Source organism: Marmota flaviventris, chromosome 17, assembly GCF_047511675.1.
Source record: "Marmota flaviventris isolate mMarFla1 chromosome 17, mMarFla1.hap1, whole genome shotgun sequence".
Classification (NCBI taxonomy): domain Eukaryota; kingdom Metazoa; phylum Chordata; class Mammalia; order Rodentia; family Sciuridae; genus Marmota; species Marmota flaviventris.
Window position 1 is genome coordinate 35,480,532 of NC_092514.1, and position 20,548 is coordinate 35,501,079.

General features: G+C 44.7%; 1 protein-coding gene across 4 annotated transcripts; it reads left to right on the forward strand.

Moving 5' to 3' along the window:
• Positions 1-6,172: 6,172 nt before the first annotated feature.
• Positions 6,173-19,570, forward strand: Lyrm9 (LYR motif containing 9). 4 transcript variants are annotated; one of them, XM_027924502.2, is made up of 6 exons: positions 6,185-6,238; positions 13,208-13,277; positions 13,464-13,834; positions 15,492-15,632; positions 17,414-17,506; positions 18,383-19,570. In XM_027924502.2, exons 4-6 carry the CDS (start codon positions 15,507-15,509, stop codon positions 18,398-18,400), a joined length of 237 nt encoding a protein of 78 aa, XP_027780303.1. In that variant the 5' UTR covers positions 6,185-6,238; positions 13,208-13,277; positions 13,464-13,834; positions 15,492-15,506; the 3' UTR covers positions 18,401-19,570. The 4 variants fall into 4 exon arrangements, with proteins under 4 accessions (XP_027780304.1, XP_027780303.1, XP_071459421.1 ...); XM_071603319.1 differs by lacking the exon at positions 6,185-6,238 and adding an exon at positions 12,653-12,780; XM_071603320.1 differs by lacking the exon at positions 13,464-13,834 and having other exon boundaries at positions 6,191-6,238.
• The last annotated feature ends 978 nt before the right edge of the window (positions 19,571-20,548 follow it).

Genomic DNA, 20,548 nt, shown 5'->3' on the forward strand with positions numbered 1-20,548 from the left:
CCCTCATTTTCTTTGCCCCTAGGACATAACGCATGCACAATGATCATATATGTTTTATTTATTCTGTCTCCCCAGAACCTCCAAGACTAGGTGGTACCTGGTAGGTGTTCTATACATTTATTGAATGAAATAGATAAAAGTTTGGCTCTGATGGAGAAGTGAGAAAGAGATCTATCTGGTGGGGAATGTGGAATAAAGAAGGATGTCTTCTCAATCAGCTTTTGGGTTCACTGGCTATCTCTATTGTTTTCTGTTCAGAATCTCCCTGTAAAGAGGGTGGGGAGGCTTCCTCTTCCTGCCTCCCTGTGCCTGAAGAATTCCCTAAGATAACTGCTTCATGTGTCTGTGGTCTGTGGCTGAGCTCCAGAATACATTCTCCCAGTCTCCTAATTTTGTTACTTTGTTTTTGAGTGGAAACCTCTCACTCGGTGTTTGTCAAACTTTAACGTATCTAAGAACAATCTGGAGATCTTGTTAAAATGTAGGTTCTGTCAAGCATGGTGGTGCATGCCTATAGTCTCAGCTACGCAAGCAGTTGAGGCAGGAGGATCACAGATTTAAGGCCAGCCTGGACAATTTAGCAAGACTGTCCCAAAATACAATAGAAAGGGCTGGGTGTGTAGCTCAGCATAGAGCACTTGTCTACCATGTGTGAAGTTCTAGGTTAAAAAAAAAATTGATTCTGCTGGTCTAGATGGGAGATTCTGCATTTCTAACAAGCTCCTGGGTGAGGTCCATGCTGTTGGTCCATAAATTTTGAGTAACAAGTTCTAGACCACTTTGGTAAGCTGCTTAGATGAACAGGTGGAGAAGCAGAGATTGATGAAGTAGCAGGAAAGAAAGAGGCAGCCAAAGGAGCAGAAGAACTTTAGGGGCACAGAGGGGACAGAATCAAGAGCACCAGCAAAGTGATGAGTTTTCTCAGGCAGAAGGAAACTCCCCTCAGTATAACAGGAAAGAAGCAGAAGGGATGAGAAGAGGAAGCGCTTATCCCATGGTATTTAATTTTCAATGCAGTCACCAGCTAAGAGAGAGGGTGGAGGTGGCGTGTGGGAGCTCTGAGAAACAGTCATTTTCTTCCTGAGAAGTATCCAGTATGACTTTCAGGTTTGGATCATAAATTTAAAGTAATACCCATCATCTCTGTTATGTAATTTTTTCAACATTAATCTGTTTGGGTGCACATTGGAGGAGGAGGATTGATTCATCCAGAGTTGAGTGACAGAAGGGGAGAGGAACCAGGAAGTTGAGGGTGTTGGTGAGAGAAGGATTTTAGTGAGGGTAAGGCCCTGGGCAGGACACTGACACTCAGCCCCTGCTCCCATGGGGCTCCTTCGGGAAACAGATACGACTGATAGAATCACGCAAATGCATACTATGTTCATGTACATGCACATTTGTACATATTATGTGTAAATGTAGTTATATGTAAATGTATTTGTTTACGTAACCAGCAGAACTGTCTGTGGCCAACCCAAGATCCCTTGAGCCATACCATTGTGCAATACCTGGCTGATTTCCAGCTGCCCGGCATCTGCATCTCTGCCTGGGAGCAGAGCAGGCTAGAAGTACCAGGGAGTTAGCAGGAGAGCATTGTTCAGCCAGTAACTGACAGGAATTGAAGTATAAATACCCACAGAGGAGGGGAAGGATCACTGAGATAAGTGTTCCACACTGCCTCCCCAGCAAGATGAAGCTCAGCTGCCCATGGTGGTAACTCGCTTGGCAGGGATTTCTTTCTTTTTTTTTAACCCCCTCTTTTTATAATATATATGTATTTTTAGTTGTTGATGGACCTTTATTTTATGCATTTATTTATATGTGGTGCTGAGAATCGAACCCAGAGCCTCACACATGCTAGGCAAATGCTTTATCACTGAGCCACAGCCCCAGCCCGGCAGAGCCCTCTTCCCTTCCCTGTTGTACTTCTCCAGTCCCTTCCTGGTTGTTTTCTAGGACCATCTTCTAAATGAATTACTTGATCTCAAATCCTTGCTTCAGAGTCTTCTCCTGGAGAAATCCAAATTCAAGTATATATAATTATAAATTGTGATGCATGCCATGGAGAAAGGTACAGGCTACAACTTTGGGTCTCTGTCCCAGTGTGGGGCAGGAGTGGAAGTGTCCGAGAAATTGAGGAGGAGATCTGTGAGTTGGGATTGAAAGGAGGAGCAGGATGGAAGGAACATGCTATATTTGAGGGTCTGAAAGATCACTGTGAACGCAGTGGCACAGGCCTGTAATCCTGACAATTTGGGAGGCTGAAGCAGGAGGATCACAATAATGAGGCCATTTAACAAGACCCTGTCTCAATATAAAATAAAAAGGATTGGGGATGTAGCTTGGTGCTAGAGCACCCTTGGGTTCAATCCTTAGTACTGCAAAAAGCAAAACAACATTGTGGTCTGCAGGGATATGAAGGGAAGCTTAAGAGAACAGACCCGGCAGGGTCTTGTAGGATGTGGTAAGGAGTTGACATAAGTATTCAGAGAACACTGGGAAGCCATTAAGGGGTCTACTGCAGGACAATGACAAGATTAGAACTGCCTTCAACAGAAAACAGAGGAAGACAGGAAAGGGTGAAGGGGAGGGATGGTGTGCCAAGGCCTTGGTCATGACCCAGGCCCTTGCACAGAGTTTTGCTCATGGAGGAGTATCAGTAAATGTTTGCTGAAGTGGAAGGTAACTATTAATTACATATTTGATGGACCAGAACACCCTATTTCCTGGTCAAGCCAAATAATGGTTTTCCTTCATTAATGTTGCCTTTTTTTTTTTTTTTTCCTCAGCTAGTCAACTTTATCAGCCCTTCATCTTGGGACAAAATCAACAGAATAACTCTCTTTTCTGTTTTCTTTTTCTCATTCTCTCCTCCCTTCGTTTTTTTTCTCTATCTTCCTTCTCTTCCATCCCCTGTCCACCCCTCCATCTCCCATCCTCTGCCAAATATCCCCATTTAGCAAAACAGATTATTTCCTACAGTCTTCTCTTCTAGTAACTGTAGCATTTCATTCTTATCTGTGGCCATCTTAGGACTCTACAGAGGTCACCAGTGGAAACAGAGTCACACATTGTGAGCCAGGTAATTTTAAAATGGATCTTTAGTCACCCGCCATCAAAATGCAAAAAAAAGAATGGTGTTCCCAAGCACGTTCATTCTTTGAGTAATATTGCAATACAAATGTCCAGAATGCACATATTCTTCTGAGGGGGGGAAAATTCATCCCAAAGTTGATTTATACCAAAAAAATGTATGTATGGACATACATGTTATTTACAATCTTAAATCTTGAGACATTGAACATATTTTCAGAGATGAAAAAGTGGAGACTCACATTCAGAGACAACATGCACCTGATCACCAGTGTGATCTCAAGTGTGGCCACTGTCGATAAATTACTACAGAACACATCAGAAATAGAGAATGACATATACCAGTCAGCAAGGTTAGATTGATGGCGCTGCAGAAAGTAACACAAGACAGAAGACTAAAGGCTAAAACTCCAGCCTATAAATTACTCTCCAAGTGTATGTTGTAAATAGTCACAATTGTACCCTTTTTCCTCTTGTACTCCTTTTTTATAAAAATCTTGAAATCCTTGCTCATCCTCTTCTTCCACCCAGCAATTAAAGAAGAAAAGACACTAGATGTCTGAGATTTTGCATAACCTTTTATACCCAATATTTTCATTGTCTTACAAACAAATCTTGAGCAGTCAGCTAGGGTTATGTTTTGCAGCACCCTGGGGTGGTGAAGATGTGTTCACTGGGTTTCCATTTTTGCCCTGTGCCCTCTTTTGGCACAATCACCCCATGCCCCTCACCCTGTGTTCTGGCAGGATTCGAGACATGCAAATTGCGAACTGGTAAATAGCAACTTTGCATATTTTGAATAGAAGAGAACTACGTGGTACCACTCATTCTGTTCTCAGGGAAATTTGAGATAATGCGGAGTGAGAGTAAGGGCAGATCGGAGGTCCCAAGTATTTTCTTCAAAGTGTTTATTATGCTTATTAAATCTATTGTATACTGATGAATTAATTTGAATTATTTACATGGTCAACCTTTGAGACAATAATCTGATTTAATTAGAGCATGCAAATGTATCATTTCTCTTTGAAATCTTAAAACAGGTTTAAACTGGAAGCATCAGGACTTCTTATATCTTTCCCTACAAATACTGGTTACAAATCTGCAGTTGTCAGGTTAAATGACACAATGTCAGAAATCAAGAGAATGTGGCAATGTATTTCTTAGGGAATTCAATAAATTCCCCTGTGAGAGCATGTCCTCAGGACAGCCAACTCTTCGGTAACAAATTTCTTAAGCAAAAAGTCATTCAAATTCTGTTTATCTGTAAATATCATGCACCCTCTGACACAAGGGTGTTCATCTGCTGAAATTTCAGTGTAAAGGAAAATGACATGGTAAGAATGATTGGGTTTTCATTAGATTATGGGACTCATGTCATTTTAGTGACTGTTTGAACTATTAAGAATTCTTTAGTTTAATTCCCAAAGCTGTATAAATCTAAGGTTTCTGTCAAGTTAAAAGTATCACAGTTCAATTATTTTTAAATCTAAGTTTCTGTTGTGACTTGGAAAATAATATTGGAGATTGTTGGCCACATCTGTCCTACTTTAGGTTATTTTATTTTTCTTGGTATTTGGATGTTTATAGCTTTTTTTGGTGAAAAATAAAATCTCATGTGTTTATAAGGATAGAAGAAGCACAAGTAATTCTGAAGGTGGAGCCTTTCAGAGGTAAAGAGAACAGCTTGCATCTTGAATATTTTATGAGATCTAGGTATTAGAAGGATGTTTCTGAGGCAGGAACGCAGCGATCTAGGAACAAAAGGGAGATGGGACCAGGGAACAGATTGTGAAATTTGTTAAAAATATTAAGTGATCCTAAGGCTGAACAGGGAGTTGAGGATGTTACTGCAGATTGTTCCTAATAAGGGGCTTAAAAGCATAATGATTTATTGATTGGATATGCACTAATGATGTGCCCCTGATTATGCATGTGTAAATAAGAGGGCTGATTTATGAGGGCACAATTGGATCTTTCAGATATATTTGGTACAAGTCTACATACTGAAAATAAATGGAGGCAATTATCTGAATATTTCAGGGGAGGAGCCCCCCACTGATTTGGAGGCTGTCTAGTATGTTAGGTGAAGAGAGAAACCAAAAAATAAATAAATAAAGGAAAATTCTAAAGAGAGTTAAGGGGAGAAAGGGGAGGAAGTCTAAGAAAACAGTTCTGTTAAGAAACATCTCCTGCTTCTCTTATTCTAAGAGGAGAAAAATAGATTCCCAGGTGCTACCAGTGAGCAAAATTTTCCTTAAAATGGAAAAAAAAAAAAAAAAAAAGATGAGGAAAGAAAAAAAGACAACATTATAAGAAATTGCTCTGTTAAAGCAACTACACATGGAGTCTGTGTAAGAAAATCAGCCTTTTCATTACAAATAGGTTTAAAAAGCCCTAGAGAAGAGAGACGTGAACAGAAGCAATATTATCCACCGACAATCTAACTCCCTTTCAGACAGCCCAGAGATGCTCAGCAGCATCATTGAACAGAGCGTTTGTCTCACGATAAAGACACATCTTTATTTCTTTCAGGATATAAAACTTGTATTTAAATCAATTCAGAGAAGCACTTTGGCTTTAAACACTAGCGAACGGGGAGAGCCTATTTAATGAAACAACATTATTTCATTTTCAAAGAATGATACTGGCAGGAGCTCTGAGTTTAAATTCTGTATTCTTTCCCTCAATTATAATTATAGATGGGTCTGAAAGGAAGCATGCCTATTACTGTCATATTTATTCTTTTGACAGGTGTTATGGGGCTGAATTTGACGAACGCAGATTCCGAGAGGTTTAGGAAGAATCTTCCAGCAAGCCTTTTCTCAGATCCCAAGTATTTTAGCACAATCCATACTCATGAAGGTGAACGAGAGCTTGTCTTCAAGGTTTATAACCTGGGAGGCAAGAGCCAGAAGGAACAGGTAAAGAGGGCTGTTGGTGGGGCCAGCTGTCTTCTTTTAACTGGGTGGGGTCGCTTCAGGGAACCGGCACCCAGTAGGGCCCCGAGTCCCGCGCGCGGCCGGAAGAGGGCGCTCGACGCGCAGTCACCCGGTGGGGGCGGTGCTGCGCTGGCTCCCGCGGCGCAGGCGCACTCGTCACCGCCGCTACTGCGGCGTCCCGGGCTGGCGTCCCCCAGTGGAGGCGGGTGAGCCGCGCCGCGCAGGCCGAGGGCGGGGGCGCGGGGGCAGCGGCGACCCGAGCCACCTGGGGCGGCGGAGGCGGGCTGGGGAAGTGGAAGCCGCCGGCGTTCTCGGACCGGAGGGAAGCCTAGGGGTGACTCGCGCCGCTCCTTCCCTGCTGGGGCGCCCTCGTTCACCGGGATAGCCGGACCCCCTGAGTCGCAGGCCTCGCCCCGGGCGGTCTCGGAGGAGCTGGGGAGGCCGGTGGCGCGAGGGAGGGCGTGCGGGGGCCGGGGGGAGCCGGGGGTGTCCAGGCCTCTGCAAAGTCGGGCCCCGGCCCATGGCTGAAATGCTGATCTCGCGGCCCAACCTCGGGGTCAGCCTGTTTGCTCGTTTTTTAAAAGGAATCTCTACCACCCACTCCATCTGCAGGAGCACCCCGTTACCTAGAGCAACCTTAGCGGTTTGATTGAGTATTTCTGTGTTACAGAGCAAGTCACTCCGTGACTCCGTGGCCAAAAATCCTTAGCTTTTAGGATTAATCTTTTCTTGTTGTTACTGTTTTTTTTTTTTTAAAGCTTTTTTTTTTTTTTGAGATACAAATTATATCGCATATGCTTCGCCCATTTAAAGTGCATTCATTTACTGTATCTTAGAATGTGAGCTGAAATATACAATCTATCACCATAATCAATTTTAGGAATTTCCATTATCCCCCCAAAATCATCCCCTTTAGCCGTCCCACCCCCCCATCTCTTCCTGTTCCTCCCAGCTCTGATTAAACACTACTCTTTCTGTCTGTATAGATTTGCTTATTCTGATCATTTCATATCAATGGTATCATACATTATGTGGCCCCTTGTGGCTGGCCTCTTTCACCTAGCAGAATGCTCTCAGGTTTCACCCATGTTATGTCATCTGTCAGTCCTTGGTTTCTTTTATTGCAGAATAATATTCCATTATATGAAAGCACCACATCCATTCATCAGGTGATGGCCCTTAGGACTCTTGAATTCGTCACTGTCACCCACCAGACCTCCAGATAGGAGAACATGGCTAAAGAACTGCTTGCGGAGGTTTTAAAGAAAAGAGAATGACAATGTATTTTTTAGCAAGTGTCCTTGGGTGGCACTGTGGGGATTGGACTGGATGGAGAGAGTCAGATTAGGAGGTATTTGGAGAGTCCAAGCAAGAGAAAGGTACAAATTTGGAATCCAAACTAGTGCCAGTGGGAGTGAGGGGTAAGGGCTGCATTGGTTGAGAACTTGACTACACAGGAGAGGGAGTGGAGGAAGCAAGATTGCTGTCCCATTTGTAGCTTGGGAAATGGAGCACTGGAGTGGACAGGGACAGGGAGCAAAGCCATTCCTATTTTTCAGCTTTCCCCATCAAGAAGAGTAATTGCATATTTAAAAATGGCTTGTGCAGGCTTAAATTTAGCTTTTATCAGTACTCAACAGGGCATAATTTCTAGTTATTTTCTGCAGTGCCATTCTTTTTTTAATGTATGATATTTCCCACTTCGGTGCCCTGTGTCCAGACACAGGTTAAGGAAAAGAACAGTGGGGGGCCTGGAGGCCTGTTTCTGAACATCCGTGTCAGGGATAACACTTGGCTCTCACGAAATTTCCTTTGTGGCTTCCTCTCCCCTTTCCCTTTATTTTGTCATGGTCTCCTTTGGATTTTGTAGTTGTTTGTGTGTGTGCATGCATGCTCATGCTTAGCATTTTCTTTGTGGTCCCCTTTCTTTATCTGTGTAATTGACATCAGTCTGACTTTTTTTCATCTATATGCAGAGGTGGGGACAGGGGCACTCTAGGTGATGTCCTTGTGTTTCTTTAAAGCGTGGAACAAGGTTTTGTGGAGGAGGTTGAGAAGTACTGAATAATAGTCCAGTCAAGTGCTTTAATAAATGCATGAACCTGGTCCTTCAGGAGTCCTGAAAGAGTTCTTTGTGGGGTCCTCTACCTTGATCTGGTTAGCATTTTTATGGATGGCTGACATAGACCCAGCAGGTGGTATCATGAAGCAAGGAAGGGCATGAGCTTTGGAATCAAATAGACTTAGGTTCAATGCCTTACCTTACCATGAGCTAGCTAGCTGTTTGGCCTCTATCAAATTACTTAACCCTTCAGAGCCTCAGTTTCCTCATCTTAAAAATGAAGCTAATGGTATGTATACAATAATATTGTTGTGAGGATTAAATGAGATACCAGATGGAAGGTCTCATACTTGCTGTGTACTAATCGCTCCCTGAATGGTAATAAGACCTGCCGTTAGGTAGGACAGCCAAGTTATGTCAGACTGTTCATTTCTATGGCCAGGGCTGAGTCCAGAGCTATACATACATTAGCTGCTCTGACTGGTGTTGCATAGATAAATGACATTTATGGCAGGTAGGGTTAATCTCTTTCTGATTTCTTGTACCTTATCTGTGGTTGTTTCTTTGCTTTTGTTGTATGGAGCTGAGTAGAGTTGGGTAATAGCTTGTGTGGCAGATTGTGACTCTGGACTGAACTAATAAAATACAAGATGGGGAAACTGATTTAATAATAGTTCATGGGGGAAAGGTGCTTTTAAAGTGGATGCCAGGGCCATGTGAAAGCCTGAGCAGAGAATGCAGCTCAGATTAGGCTGCATTCCTTGAATTCCTAGATCAAAGGCGGTGACAGTGCCATCAGGGATGGAACTGGTCAGAACACAATCAACTACTGCTTTCCCACTGACAGTATGTTTGAGAATGATATCAGTAATGAGGGACATATGTCCAGAGGAGGCAAGTGGGATGCAGAAGCTATGGGAGATGACATTCCTTTCCCAATGATTATGTTGAGAAAGCAATGACAAGGGGCTGTAGTAGACTTTGGGTGTGAGAAACTGGAATTTGGGGTAGGTGAGGGAAGATGTTAGTCCCGGAGGGCAGAGCTGAGACCAATGAGTAGAATTGTGTGGTGGCAGGCTTTAGCTCAGAACCAGAAGGATTTCCCAGCAGCCTGAGTGGAGGAAAATGGGGTGCCTGTGAGTTCCCTGCCACTAGGGTGCATGTTGAGGAAGGAAAACTGGATGGCTCTCTGCCAAGGGTGTTTCTTAAATAACTTTTTATCACAAACATTTTCAAAATGCATAGAAGTTAAAATAATGGCAAAATGTCCATCCCTAACATCCAAATGAAGTCTTGACATTTTGCCACTTTTTTTTTTTTTTGTACCGGGGATTGAACCCAGGGGCGCTTAACTAGTGACCCACATCCCCAGCCTTTGTTTTGTTTTGTTTTTAATTTTTAGTTGTAGATGGACATAACATCTTTATTTTATTTATTTATCTCTGTGTAGTGCTAAGGATCAAACCCAGTGCCCCACATGTGCCAGGCCACACGTGCCAGGCCACACGTGCCAGGCAAGTGCTCTACCACTGAGGTATAGCCCAACCCCTGTTTTGTATTTTTTGAAATTTAGAGACAGGTCTTGCAGAGTTGCTTAGGGCCTTGCTAAATTGCTGAGGCTGACTTTGAACTTGTGAAGCTCCTGCCTCAGCCTGCTGAGCCCCTGGGATGATGGTGTGCCCCCCTGTGCCTGCCTCCACGTTTCCTTATCTTTCTCACTCTGTCTCTTCTCTCCTGGTGTTGACTTTTGCTCAACGATTTGAAAATAAGTTGCAGATCTGATGACACATCACCTCTAAATAATTCCCACTTGCATCTCCTAAGAATAAGGGAATTCTGCACATAACCATAACATCATTATTATTTCTAAGAAAATTAATGATTAATAATAATTCACATCATTCTCTAATGTCAGTTGTGGGATTATTTTCAGTGGGGAAGTTAAGCAGGGTGATCACTGTGTGGAGGACAGCTGGCGGGCCCCTGAGGGCAGGTAGATCTCCTTCCAGTAATCCAGGCCAGAGCCTGAACTGGAGCCTGGGCTAGAGTACTTTGGGGTGATGAGGGCTTTTTGAGGTCATCCCACTGAACATGGTTCAGGGTACTGGACGAGTGAGGGCTCCCAGGAGGAAGTGCCAGACCCAGAGTTGAGTAGTGAAGACTGAGAGCTGCAGGAAACAGAGGAGTATTGTAGGAGGACGGGGGTGGGGGGGGTGGGGGGTGTTCAGCAAACAGATATGGGACGTTTTGGGGAAGGGATAATATGGGTCAATTTGATTGGGCTGTGAGGTACCCAGATATTTGAACATTATTCTAGGTGTGTCTGCGAAGACATTTATGGATTTAAATTGGTAGATTTGATCAGGCAGTTTGCCCCCTTTAATATGAGTGGACCTCATTCAATCTATTAAAGTCCTGACTAGAATGAAAAGTCTGAATCTTCCCCAAATAAGAAAAATCCTTTTGCTTGGTGGCCTTTGTATGGAGACACTGGTCCTTCCTGGTTGTACAGCAACTTTTAGGCTTTGTGCTAGAACTATGACGTCAGCTCTTCAGATTTCAGACTTGCTAGTCTCTATAATTCCTTGTAGCAAATCACACACACACACACACACACACACACACACACACACACACACACAAATGCATATACCCTTCAATTGGTTGTGTTTCTCTGGAGAGCCCCTAATACTTCATGCCAGGTATTCTGTGACAGTGCCGATACCGTAACAGGAAATCAGAAAGTGCGCTGTCATGGAGTGTGCCATTTAAGGCTCAGTTTGCTTGGATTAGGCCTAAGTGTTGAGGTGCAGATGAGAGATGGGCAGGGGCCAGATCAAAAGGGACCTTGCAGGCCACAGAAAGGAGTCTGGATTTTATTCTGTAGACCAGTGCTTTCTAAACTTCAGTTCCACTTTTATGATTTCTGACATATCCACATTTCAATCACATTTTTATTCAGTCACATTATTATTTGCTTGGTACATTTTTAAAAATCAATTTTATGCCCATTCCTTTAAAAACTATTTTAAGCCTAATATCTATGATATTGTGGCTTTTCCTCATCACATATAGAAATAAATATAAAAATCTTTACAATGAAAAAATGTGATCCATATACTGCTTAAAATAATTTCAGGTGTTTGTCTTACATAATGGAAAATGTTGCCATGAATGATGAGGAGTAGGAGTGAATATTAAGGGTTAAACTTCCTCGGGATAAGATACCCTGAGATTTATGTTTCAGAAAGAGTCACTCTGGCTGTTGGGTGGAGAATATATGAGAGAAATGGATTGAAAGGCTGGGAAACCAGCTTGAGGACTATCACAGTTGAGATTTAAGTCTGAACCAAAGCTGGGTGTGGGAGGCTGAGGCAGGAGGATTGCAAGTTCAGGGCCAACCTGGGCAACTTAATGAGATCATGTCTCAAAAAAGGGGGTCTGGGAGCGTAGCTCAGTCGCAGAGTGCTGGCTGAGTATGTGTGAGGCTCTGGTTCCATCCCCAGAAATACCAACACATATGCGCGTGCACACACACACACACACACACACACACACACATACACACATGGAGTCTAAACCAAGAGGAGGAGACAAATTTGAGGAAAAATTAGAGGTAAAATTTGATATGACTTAGAAACCAGTGGATTGGAGATTGAGGGATAAGGAGGAGGTAAGTTCACTCTGTGATGGTTTTAGTTTGGTTGCCAGGGCAATGAAGATGCCATCACAGATGCAAGGAGCCTGGGTGGGAAGCAAAGGTCAAGTCCAAAGGGCAGGGAAGAGAAGCAAGCATTTCCAGGGTCACAGGGTTTGACTCTTGTTTTAGCAATGATGCTGTGAAGTTCATTGCCCCTTAATAACAAACCTACACTTTAAATTAAATTAAAACATTTTTAATTTAGTTCTTCTAAGTGGACCCACACATGTATTCTCTACTAGTTATTACTGAGAATGACTAAGTATTATAATTGAGCTGAAAATAATCTACCGCCCATACTTGCTGGGTTGGTTACTAAGTATTGCTTGGGTTTTAAGAAACGAAACAAAGTTGTGCTCTTTCCAAATGTTAATTTTGAGGACTACAGATGGTAACCATCTGTTACACGACTAGCATTTTACAATATTTGATTAGCACTTTATATAGTTTGGGGAAGCCTGCCAGGGAAATCTGCCCATCTTGTTTGGGACTCTGTTTGTATGTCCTCTATGGTTGCCCTTGAAGTTCTTGGCCAACATTGTATGGGGTCCCCTCTGTTTTTTGGGCTTACCTGTGGCTAGTCAGACTGATGTTGATTCATAGTAGAAGGAACTTGAGGAACCTTATCCTTTTTAGACTCTTCCTTACAGCTAGAACCAACTGAGTACATCATGGAAACAGAATTTGGGAGGTCAGAATCTGTCATCCATTTAGGACTCTTTGGATTGCAAGTGACTAAACAACAAGCACAAGCAGCTTTGGCAAAGGACTCATATCATTGAGAGGTCTAGGACTGGGGTGCCTTCAGGTGGATGGTTTTAGGGCTCACATGAGTTCTTTGGACTTGGTTTCTCTCAGGGTCTCAGCTCTGCCTTCTGTGGTGAGGCTGCAGTGTCAGGGTTCAGTAAGAGGCAAGATGGCTTCCCTGAGAGGATCAACACTAGTGGGAAAGAGGTGGAGTCCTTTCAGTCTCATCTTCAGAGATGGTGAGCTTTACTTTTGATTGGATTAGCTTCTAGCTGTGAACCAATCTGTGAACCAATCCCTGAGCTCACATGGATGCAAAGCTCTGATTGGTCTGGAGGGCTGAAACTTGTGGAAGGATGTATCCTGAGTTGCACACAAAGCTATTCCAGGGGATGGTGGGAAGACAACCACTGTCCATTTCAGAGTCAGAGCAAGAGGGAACCAGGAGGAATTACAGATGTGTATTGTTGTCAGGAAGATAACATGCTGGAAGGGGAATGAAGGAGCTTCTGAACCCTGATGTTCTGAAGAGACCAAGGATTGAACCCAGGGTTGCTTAACCACTGAGCCACATACCCAGCCCCTTTTTTAGGGTTCTCACTAAATTGTTTAGGGCCTCACTAAATTGCTGAGGCTGTGAAGGAACTTCTTTTTTTTTTTTTTAAGTTTTCAGCGGACACAACATCTTTGTTTGTATGTGGTGCTGAGGATCGAACCCGGGCAGCACGCATGTCAGGTGAGCGCACCACCGCTTGAGCCACATCCCCATCCCTGAAGGAACTTCTTCATAACTTTCTTTCCTTAGTGTAAGGACATCTGATTTAGTATTTGCTTCTCTCTGGCTGGGGTGTGGATAAGAAGGTTGTCTTGCTCTTTTTTATACTACTTTAAACTTGTATCATTCACTTAATCTGTCGTTTAGCTCCTTCAGCTGGAACACAGAGAGCCTGTCTCTCAGAGAGGGAAAATCTGTACAAAGGAGATAGTCGACTCTTGGAGTTCAGCTCAACCAGTGTGTGAAGACTGCTGTGGGCGAGGGGCTGCACTGGAACCTGGGCCAGGCTGTCACCTAGTGGGAGCCACTGGCCTGGCAACAGATGAATTCCCCAGTGGGAAGTACTGCAGCAGCACTATGACCAGGGCCCTGTAGCCCCACACACCATGGAGTGATTCCCCTATCCTCAGGAAGGAACAGTGCCAGGAAGGACTTCCTGGAGGAAAGAGCTGGATCTGGAAGGCTGAGTGAGGAGATGGGAAAGGGAGCATAGAGCTCAGCAGACTGCGTCTACAAAGGTACTGAGAGGTGATGCTTTGGGATCTGGGAGATGTTCCTGTGGCTGAATGTAATGTACCCAGGATACTGGTTCCAGAGCTCCTTTGGTGGCAGTGTGGAGGAGATTGGAGTGACGTGGGAGGCAGGGGCACCAGGCAGAGTTCTATGGAAGAAGTTCAGGCCTGAGCCAATGGGGCAGTGAGAACAGGGAGGGACATGGCTGTGGGCTGGGAGTCTCTTAATGAATGTTTAACTAGCCCTTACATTCTAGAATCTACCATTTAAAAACATTTATATGCTTTTAGTTTCCTTAAAAAAAAAAAAGACAAAGTTCAGGCTAGGGTAGTGGGTTCTTTGGAGAGGACATGTATAATACAAAGATTAACAATATAGGTCTTATAGAAGAAAGGATTTTGAATATTTTCACCATAAAGAAATGATAAGTGAGGAGGAAGACATGTTTAACCCAATTTAAACATTACAAAATGTATACACATTTTGAAATATCACTGGTACCCTATACATTTGTAAAATTTTTATGTTTGATATATTAAAAAACAAATTTAAATTAAAAAGAAAGAAAAGAATATGGGCTCTACAGACCCAAAAGAGCACGGAGTATCGTTCCACTTATACAGACTATAGAAAATGCAAACAAACCTGCAGTGATAGAAAGCAGATCAGTATTTGCTTGGGGATGGGAAAGTGGGGACGACAGTGATGACAAAGAGGCATGAGGCAACTGGGGATGATGGGTATGTTCACTCTTGATTGTGGTGATGATCTCTCTCGAATGCATTGAGGTCAAAACTTATGGAATGGTACCCTTTAAATGTGTGCGCTTGACTGTACGTCAACAACACTTCAGTAAAGCTGTTTTTTTTAAACATGGGCTCTGGAGCTAGATTGCCAGTGTTGAAATCTCAGTTTTTACCTTTATCAGCTGTGATCTTGGGCAAGTTACCAGACTTCTGTGCTTAGTTTTTTAATGTATGCATGAATTGCAAACAGGTAAGTGCTCAGCACTCAACACACAGTGAAGTAAAGTCATATGCCCAGGCTCTGACTTCACCTGGTCACTCTGTGTGCAGCTGCTTCTTCATACAGAGCCTTCTAGAATCATGCTTTTCAAGCTTTAATGTGCATATGAATCTGCTGGGATCTTGTTAGCATGCAGATTGGTCTAAGGAATCTGGTTGGCCTCAGACTCTGTATTTCTGACAAGTTTCTGAGTAATGCCATTGCTGCTGGTCTAGGGCTGTGCTTTGAGTAGCTTCTCCAGTCTCTTCCCTGGTGCCGTCACTAGGACGTGCCTGGCTAGCATCAGAGCTGGTTGCTCCGATTGCCACTCAGAGTCTTCTTGCTTATCTTCCCTCCTCTGCTCAATATCACCTACTTATCCGCCACCTGAAGTTGGACTCCAGAAAAAAGACACCAATGATGAGACTGTGTATCTCCCTCCACGCTTGCTTATGATTCTTGCAGGACTGTTCGTGGGCTGAGACTTCAGCAGGGTTGAGACCCAGCCCAGGGTGTGGGCTCCATGGGAGTGGGCCAAGAAGGGGACCTGGCTTCTGTGCTGCCTTAGGCCTGCTTCTCAGAGGGCTGGGTCCAAGAGGCCAGAACCATGTAGAGATCTGACTTGATACCTAAGAAGGAATGCTTTTTGTTTTCCAGAAGAGGGTCTTGCGGATGGCCCCGCTACCTGGGGCAGAGCTGATCCAGAAGCCACGACAGCTCTACCGATACTTGCTGCGTTGTTGCCGGCAGCTGCCAACCAAGGGCATCCAGGAGCATTACAAACATGCTGTCAGGCAGGTGGGAACCATGATGCACTGTGTCAGGGGGGGTCCTTTAATGTGGGGGTCTGGCAGGGAGTCAGGCCAGGGGAAGGATAGTCTTTCAGGTGGGGGTTGGAGTTTGGCAAGAGAAACTGGAAACAATGCTGAGCAACACAGCCCCTCTCTGGTGTCTGTCCAGGAGGCCGAGGCTGCTCATAGCATATCACCTCTGCTCCAGCATATGAATAGGGCGGTTCAGTGGGTAATTGAAATAGACTGTAGACCACGTCATTTTGCCAACAGCACACAACCTGAATTTAATCACAGGAACATATCAGGTAAACCCAAACCACCATCTACCAGACAACCTACTGGCCTGTACTCATCAAAAATGTCAACTTAGCTGGCCATGGTGGCACACATCTGTCATTCCAGTGGCTCTGGAGGTTGAGGCAGGAGGATTGCAAGTTCAAAGTTAATCTCAGCAAAAGCAAGGCACTAAATGACCCAGTGAGACCCTGTCTCTAGGTAAAATACAAAATAGGGCTGGGGATGTGGCTCAGTAGTTGAGTGTCCCTGAATTCAATCCCTGGCAAACTCTCACCCCCCAAAAAAATGTCAATTTCATGAAACAGAGCTGCCCTGGATTAAAGGAGACTAAAGAGATGTGAGAACTAAATGTAATGCATGATCCCAGATTGGATTCTGGACCAGAAAAAAATGTCTGTAAGGGACATTATTGGAGCAGTGCATGAAATTGGAATGTGGGTTGTACATTAGATAATAGCGTAAATGTTAAATTTTCTGCATTTGATTACTATGATTATATAAGAGAACGCCCTTGTTGTTAAGAAATGCACATTGAAGTGCTTAGGGTTTGTGGGCACAATGTCTGCAAGATACTTTTAAATCCTTCCAGGGAAAACTTATAATACACATACAAAGAACAATAAAGCAAATATAGCAAAATGTTAACAACTAGTGATTGTGGAAGGGAATTCTTCGTACTTTTTTTTGCAACCTTTCTGTAATAAATCATTTCCAAATAAAAAATTTAAAAATTAGAATTCATACAAGTATAATGTGAAAAGTTAAAAAAAAATATATAGAGGTAGCAACAGAAGGCTGTGGGAACACAGAGAAGGGAGTGGTTAGCCATCTGGGGGAGTCAGGAGGGCTTTCCAGAGGAGGGAGTTGAGGTGGTTCCTCAAGAGAGAAGGGGGATGTGTGGGGTTGGGAATGACAGGGAAGGGAGGTACCAGTTCTTTCTAAAGGGCCCTGAGAATCACCCCAGTGAACCCAAATCTCAGACTGATCTGAAGCCAACATCAGCCTGTGCTCTGTCTTGGGCCTGGCTGGATTCCTCAAAACCACCTCCTCCACTGCCTTCTGTTCCTGCTTGGCTGTTCCAGAGAGAAGCCCTCTTCCTGGTGTGGGGGAGGAGGAGGTCTCACTCTGAGGAAAGCAGCTTCAGTGAGGAGCAAATTCAACAGAGAGATTGAAGTTTCCTTTTAGCCCTGATAGCCTGCCTGATAACCCCTGGCCCAGAGGGTCAGTCCTTTAAGCATCTGTCCTGCTGCCAGGATTGTCCTCTTTGCTATCAAATAGACTAGGATTCAAATGCTGTTGCTTAGCAGCACATTTGGATTTCTGAGCCCCTGTTTCCTCAGCTCTAAGTGGGATAATGATAACCATAGAGGATTAAGAGATGCTGGGTGTATCCTGCCAGCAATGTTATCTGGCCAAGGACTGGTGCTCTGAAGCTGCTGGCACTGTGAATTTTGTCTAGTTATCTTTTTTTTATGCTGAAACTTCCAGAGTTTCCGAGTTCATTCAGATGAAGACAACCCTGAGAGAATCCAGCAGATTATTAAAAGAGCCATTGAAGATGCTGACTGGATCATGAACAAAGTAAGTGCTTGGTTCCCACCTCAGCCTGAGAATGGGGCAGTGATAACTGTGACCACTAGGAGTCGCCCCCGCCCCACAGCTGAGAAGGGCCAGTGCTCAGGCCATCCCCACCAGCTACTCCTCTTCTGGTTGCATTTATTTTCTGCAAGTTTGGGTGAGGGGTTCACCCTTAATCCTTAAAGGCAGATTTCTGCCAAAAGTGCTGAATGAGCTGGAATGGGGACTTAAGCGAAGGGAGAGAACTGTCTTGGAAGCAGTGGTGCCAGAGCTGGCAGCAGTGCTGTGGTGGCTCCAAGAGGACAGCTGTTTGGGGACTCCAGGGTACTCACACTGTGGCAGGATTATTGAGGAATCATTCAGGGATCTGTTGGGTGGAGGAAGGGAGTGAGACAGGAATGTAGATGGTGTTAAAACAACCTAGAGAAGGAGTTTGCCCCTAGCTCCCTATCCTTCCAACTCAGAATCTCCAAATATGGGGTTCAGGGTCCATTTTTGTAAACAGTGATTGGCAGAGGATCATCCTATGATTTCTGAGAGTCTTCCTCTCAGAGGAATTCTCAGATCCTGAGAATTTTCTTCCTCAAACAAGATTCAAAGTATGGGTGACCACATGTTCATTTCTAATGTTACCAGTTTCTTTATTATGAGCCTCCTCCTGCCCCCAACCAAGGCCAACAGCTTCTTTTTCTGTTAAATGAAAGAGAGGGTCCAGGCATGAACTAGAGATTGGACTGTCCAGTGTCTCCTGCCTGGGTGTCACCACTGCTGAGGAGCCTCTGCTGGAGGCGGGGAGACCTAGGTGACTAGGGTTTGAGATTTCCCGAGTTCTCTCCCCACTGGCTTCCCTCACCCACTTCTAATCTCTCTATCTTACAGTATAAAAAACAAAACTGAGACTCTAGAGCCCAAAGTGAAGCTGTCCTAGAGACATTTAAAATCCAGAGGTCTCTCTTCTCCTGGAGCCAGTCAGCAGCAGCAGTTTTGGAATATTCTTTGGCCCTATTGGCTTAGAGAACAAGAAATCAGGAGGAAAAAGCTAACATCCGCTCAGACAGCTCTTCTCTCCACGGTCATGTTTCCAGCATCTTTTATGTTTGCTCTTCCAGCTAGTCACGATGTGAAATTTGGGGAGAATATGGTGTTTTTTTGTTTCTTTTGTGTGTTTTTCATTTTTGTTTTTTTATTATTTTACTTTGCTCTGAAAGTGATTCATTTATTCTGGAGGTCTCTCTACCATTCCCTGAGCCCCACATCAGATCTCCCCACAGTTGGCCGCTTGCACAGAGGAAAGCGAGTGGGCTTGAGAAGCCGACAGATCTGGATCTGAAGCCCAGCTCAGCAGCTTTTCTGGTGACTCGCCTTTGAGATTGGTTTCCTCCTTGAGGAGGATTAAATAAAATGGAGTTGAAGTGCCTAACGTAGGATATGGTACCTGCCAATAAATGTCCCTCTGAGGAAGCTGTTCTGCGCAGCCCCTTCCCTTCCCATAGTGCTCTGTACATCTCTGTTGTAGCACCCACTGTGTCACGTCTTAGTGATTTGTTCATGAGCTTGTCCTGTCCCAGCTTGGAGCCCCAGAGCCCCCATGGGTGACTCATGCTCAGCAGTCTACCAAGATACTGCTCTTCATGTCCCCTGTCCCTCCATGCCCAGGGACAAAGAGGCCCTGGTCCTTGCCTTCAAGGAATTTAGTTTCTTCAAAGTGGCAAAGTGTACACTACCTGAGACCAGCAAGAACACCAAAGCAGCTGCGGCAGACGCCTGGCCAGCAGGCCGCTGTGAACCTGCAGTCTGTCTTCACTGGCCCTTCCCTGCCTTGCCACATCACGGAGGGAAGGGAGGGCAGGGGAGAAGGGGAGTAGGTCCAGGGGGAAGTGGCCAGGGTGGGTGGAGCTATCAGAAAATGTAGAGAAACCACAAAAGGATTTGAATTTTCCCCAGACACTCAGCCAGAGGGATGAGCTACCATGTGTTCATGTCCTTGCAATTATGTAACTTAAAGTGACATCTATATGTACACAACTGACTGACAAATAATGAAGTAAATGTATCAATTTGTGAAAACTCTTGTCTCTTCTCAATTGATATTCCCAAAGCATCAAAGCACGGGTCATGCCGCTGCTGTGTGCTGTCATACTAGGTGCTGAGGACTTAGACGGGTGTCAGACATGGGCTGTCCAGGAGGGAATGTTCTTCAGAGGAGATAACCAGGCACTGGTCCTGCTGCTGGACAACAGTTTCTGATGTTAGATTTGCTGCAGCAGCTGAGGACAGGCTGAGGGCCTTCGGACCAAGCCCAAAGTGGCACCAAACCCCCATCCCCACAAGTGTTGTTCAACGCCTCAGAAGCTGGGGGACCTGTTGTGATAAGCTGTAGAAAATATCATGATCACAGTAGCCGGTGGTCATATTCTAAGCCCTTCACCAATAGGAGAGATGTGAGTGAAGATCACCAGAGGGAGGGTATCCTTTGCCCTTGACTGACTCGGGGGTTTTTCCTTGGCCTTCAGTTCACTGGTTGATGCCTGATCTAGGTGTGCTGACTCTCCCAGGTGTTAGACAAGGGGTCCCCAGCTCCAGCATGAGACTGGCCTGTGAGGGAGTAACATATAGATGTGACAGGTTGTGTACATATAGATGTGACAGGTTGGTTGGTTAACAGTGTGTTGGCTGCTCTCCAGCAGTCCTGTGATGCCGGAGAAGGTGGTGAGCCTTGCCATGTGGGGCACATGCCTGAGAAGGCAGATGGAAGCCCCAGGATAGGAAGACAGGATGTACACAGCAGGGCAGAGGTGGCCAGGGCACTGGGTGAGGCCTGGAGACCTTCTTCCAGCCCCCACAGCAGCCTACCTGAGCACTGCCCTAAGACTCTGCACCCAATTGCCCTGCAGGGATGGTGTGCACGGGTACGCAAATCACCCAGGACCCCAGTTCTTAGGTGCACACAAGATGAAGAAAATGAACACGAGGGCTTGCTGACCCAGAGCCAGGCACTGTGGCCTGCTAGAATGGACTTTGGAGCTGGACACATTGAATTTAAGT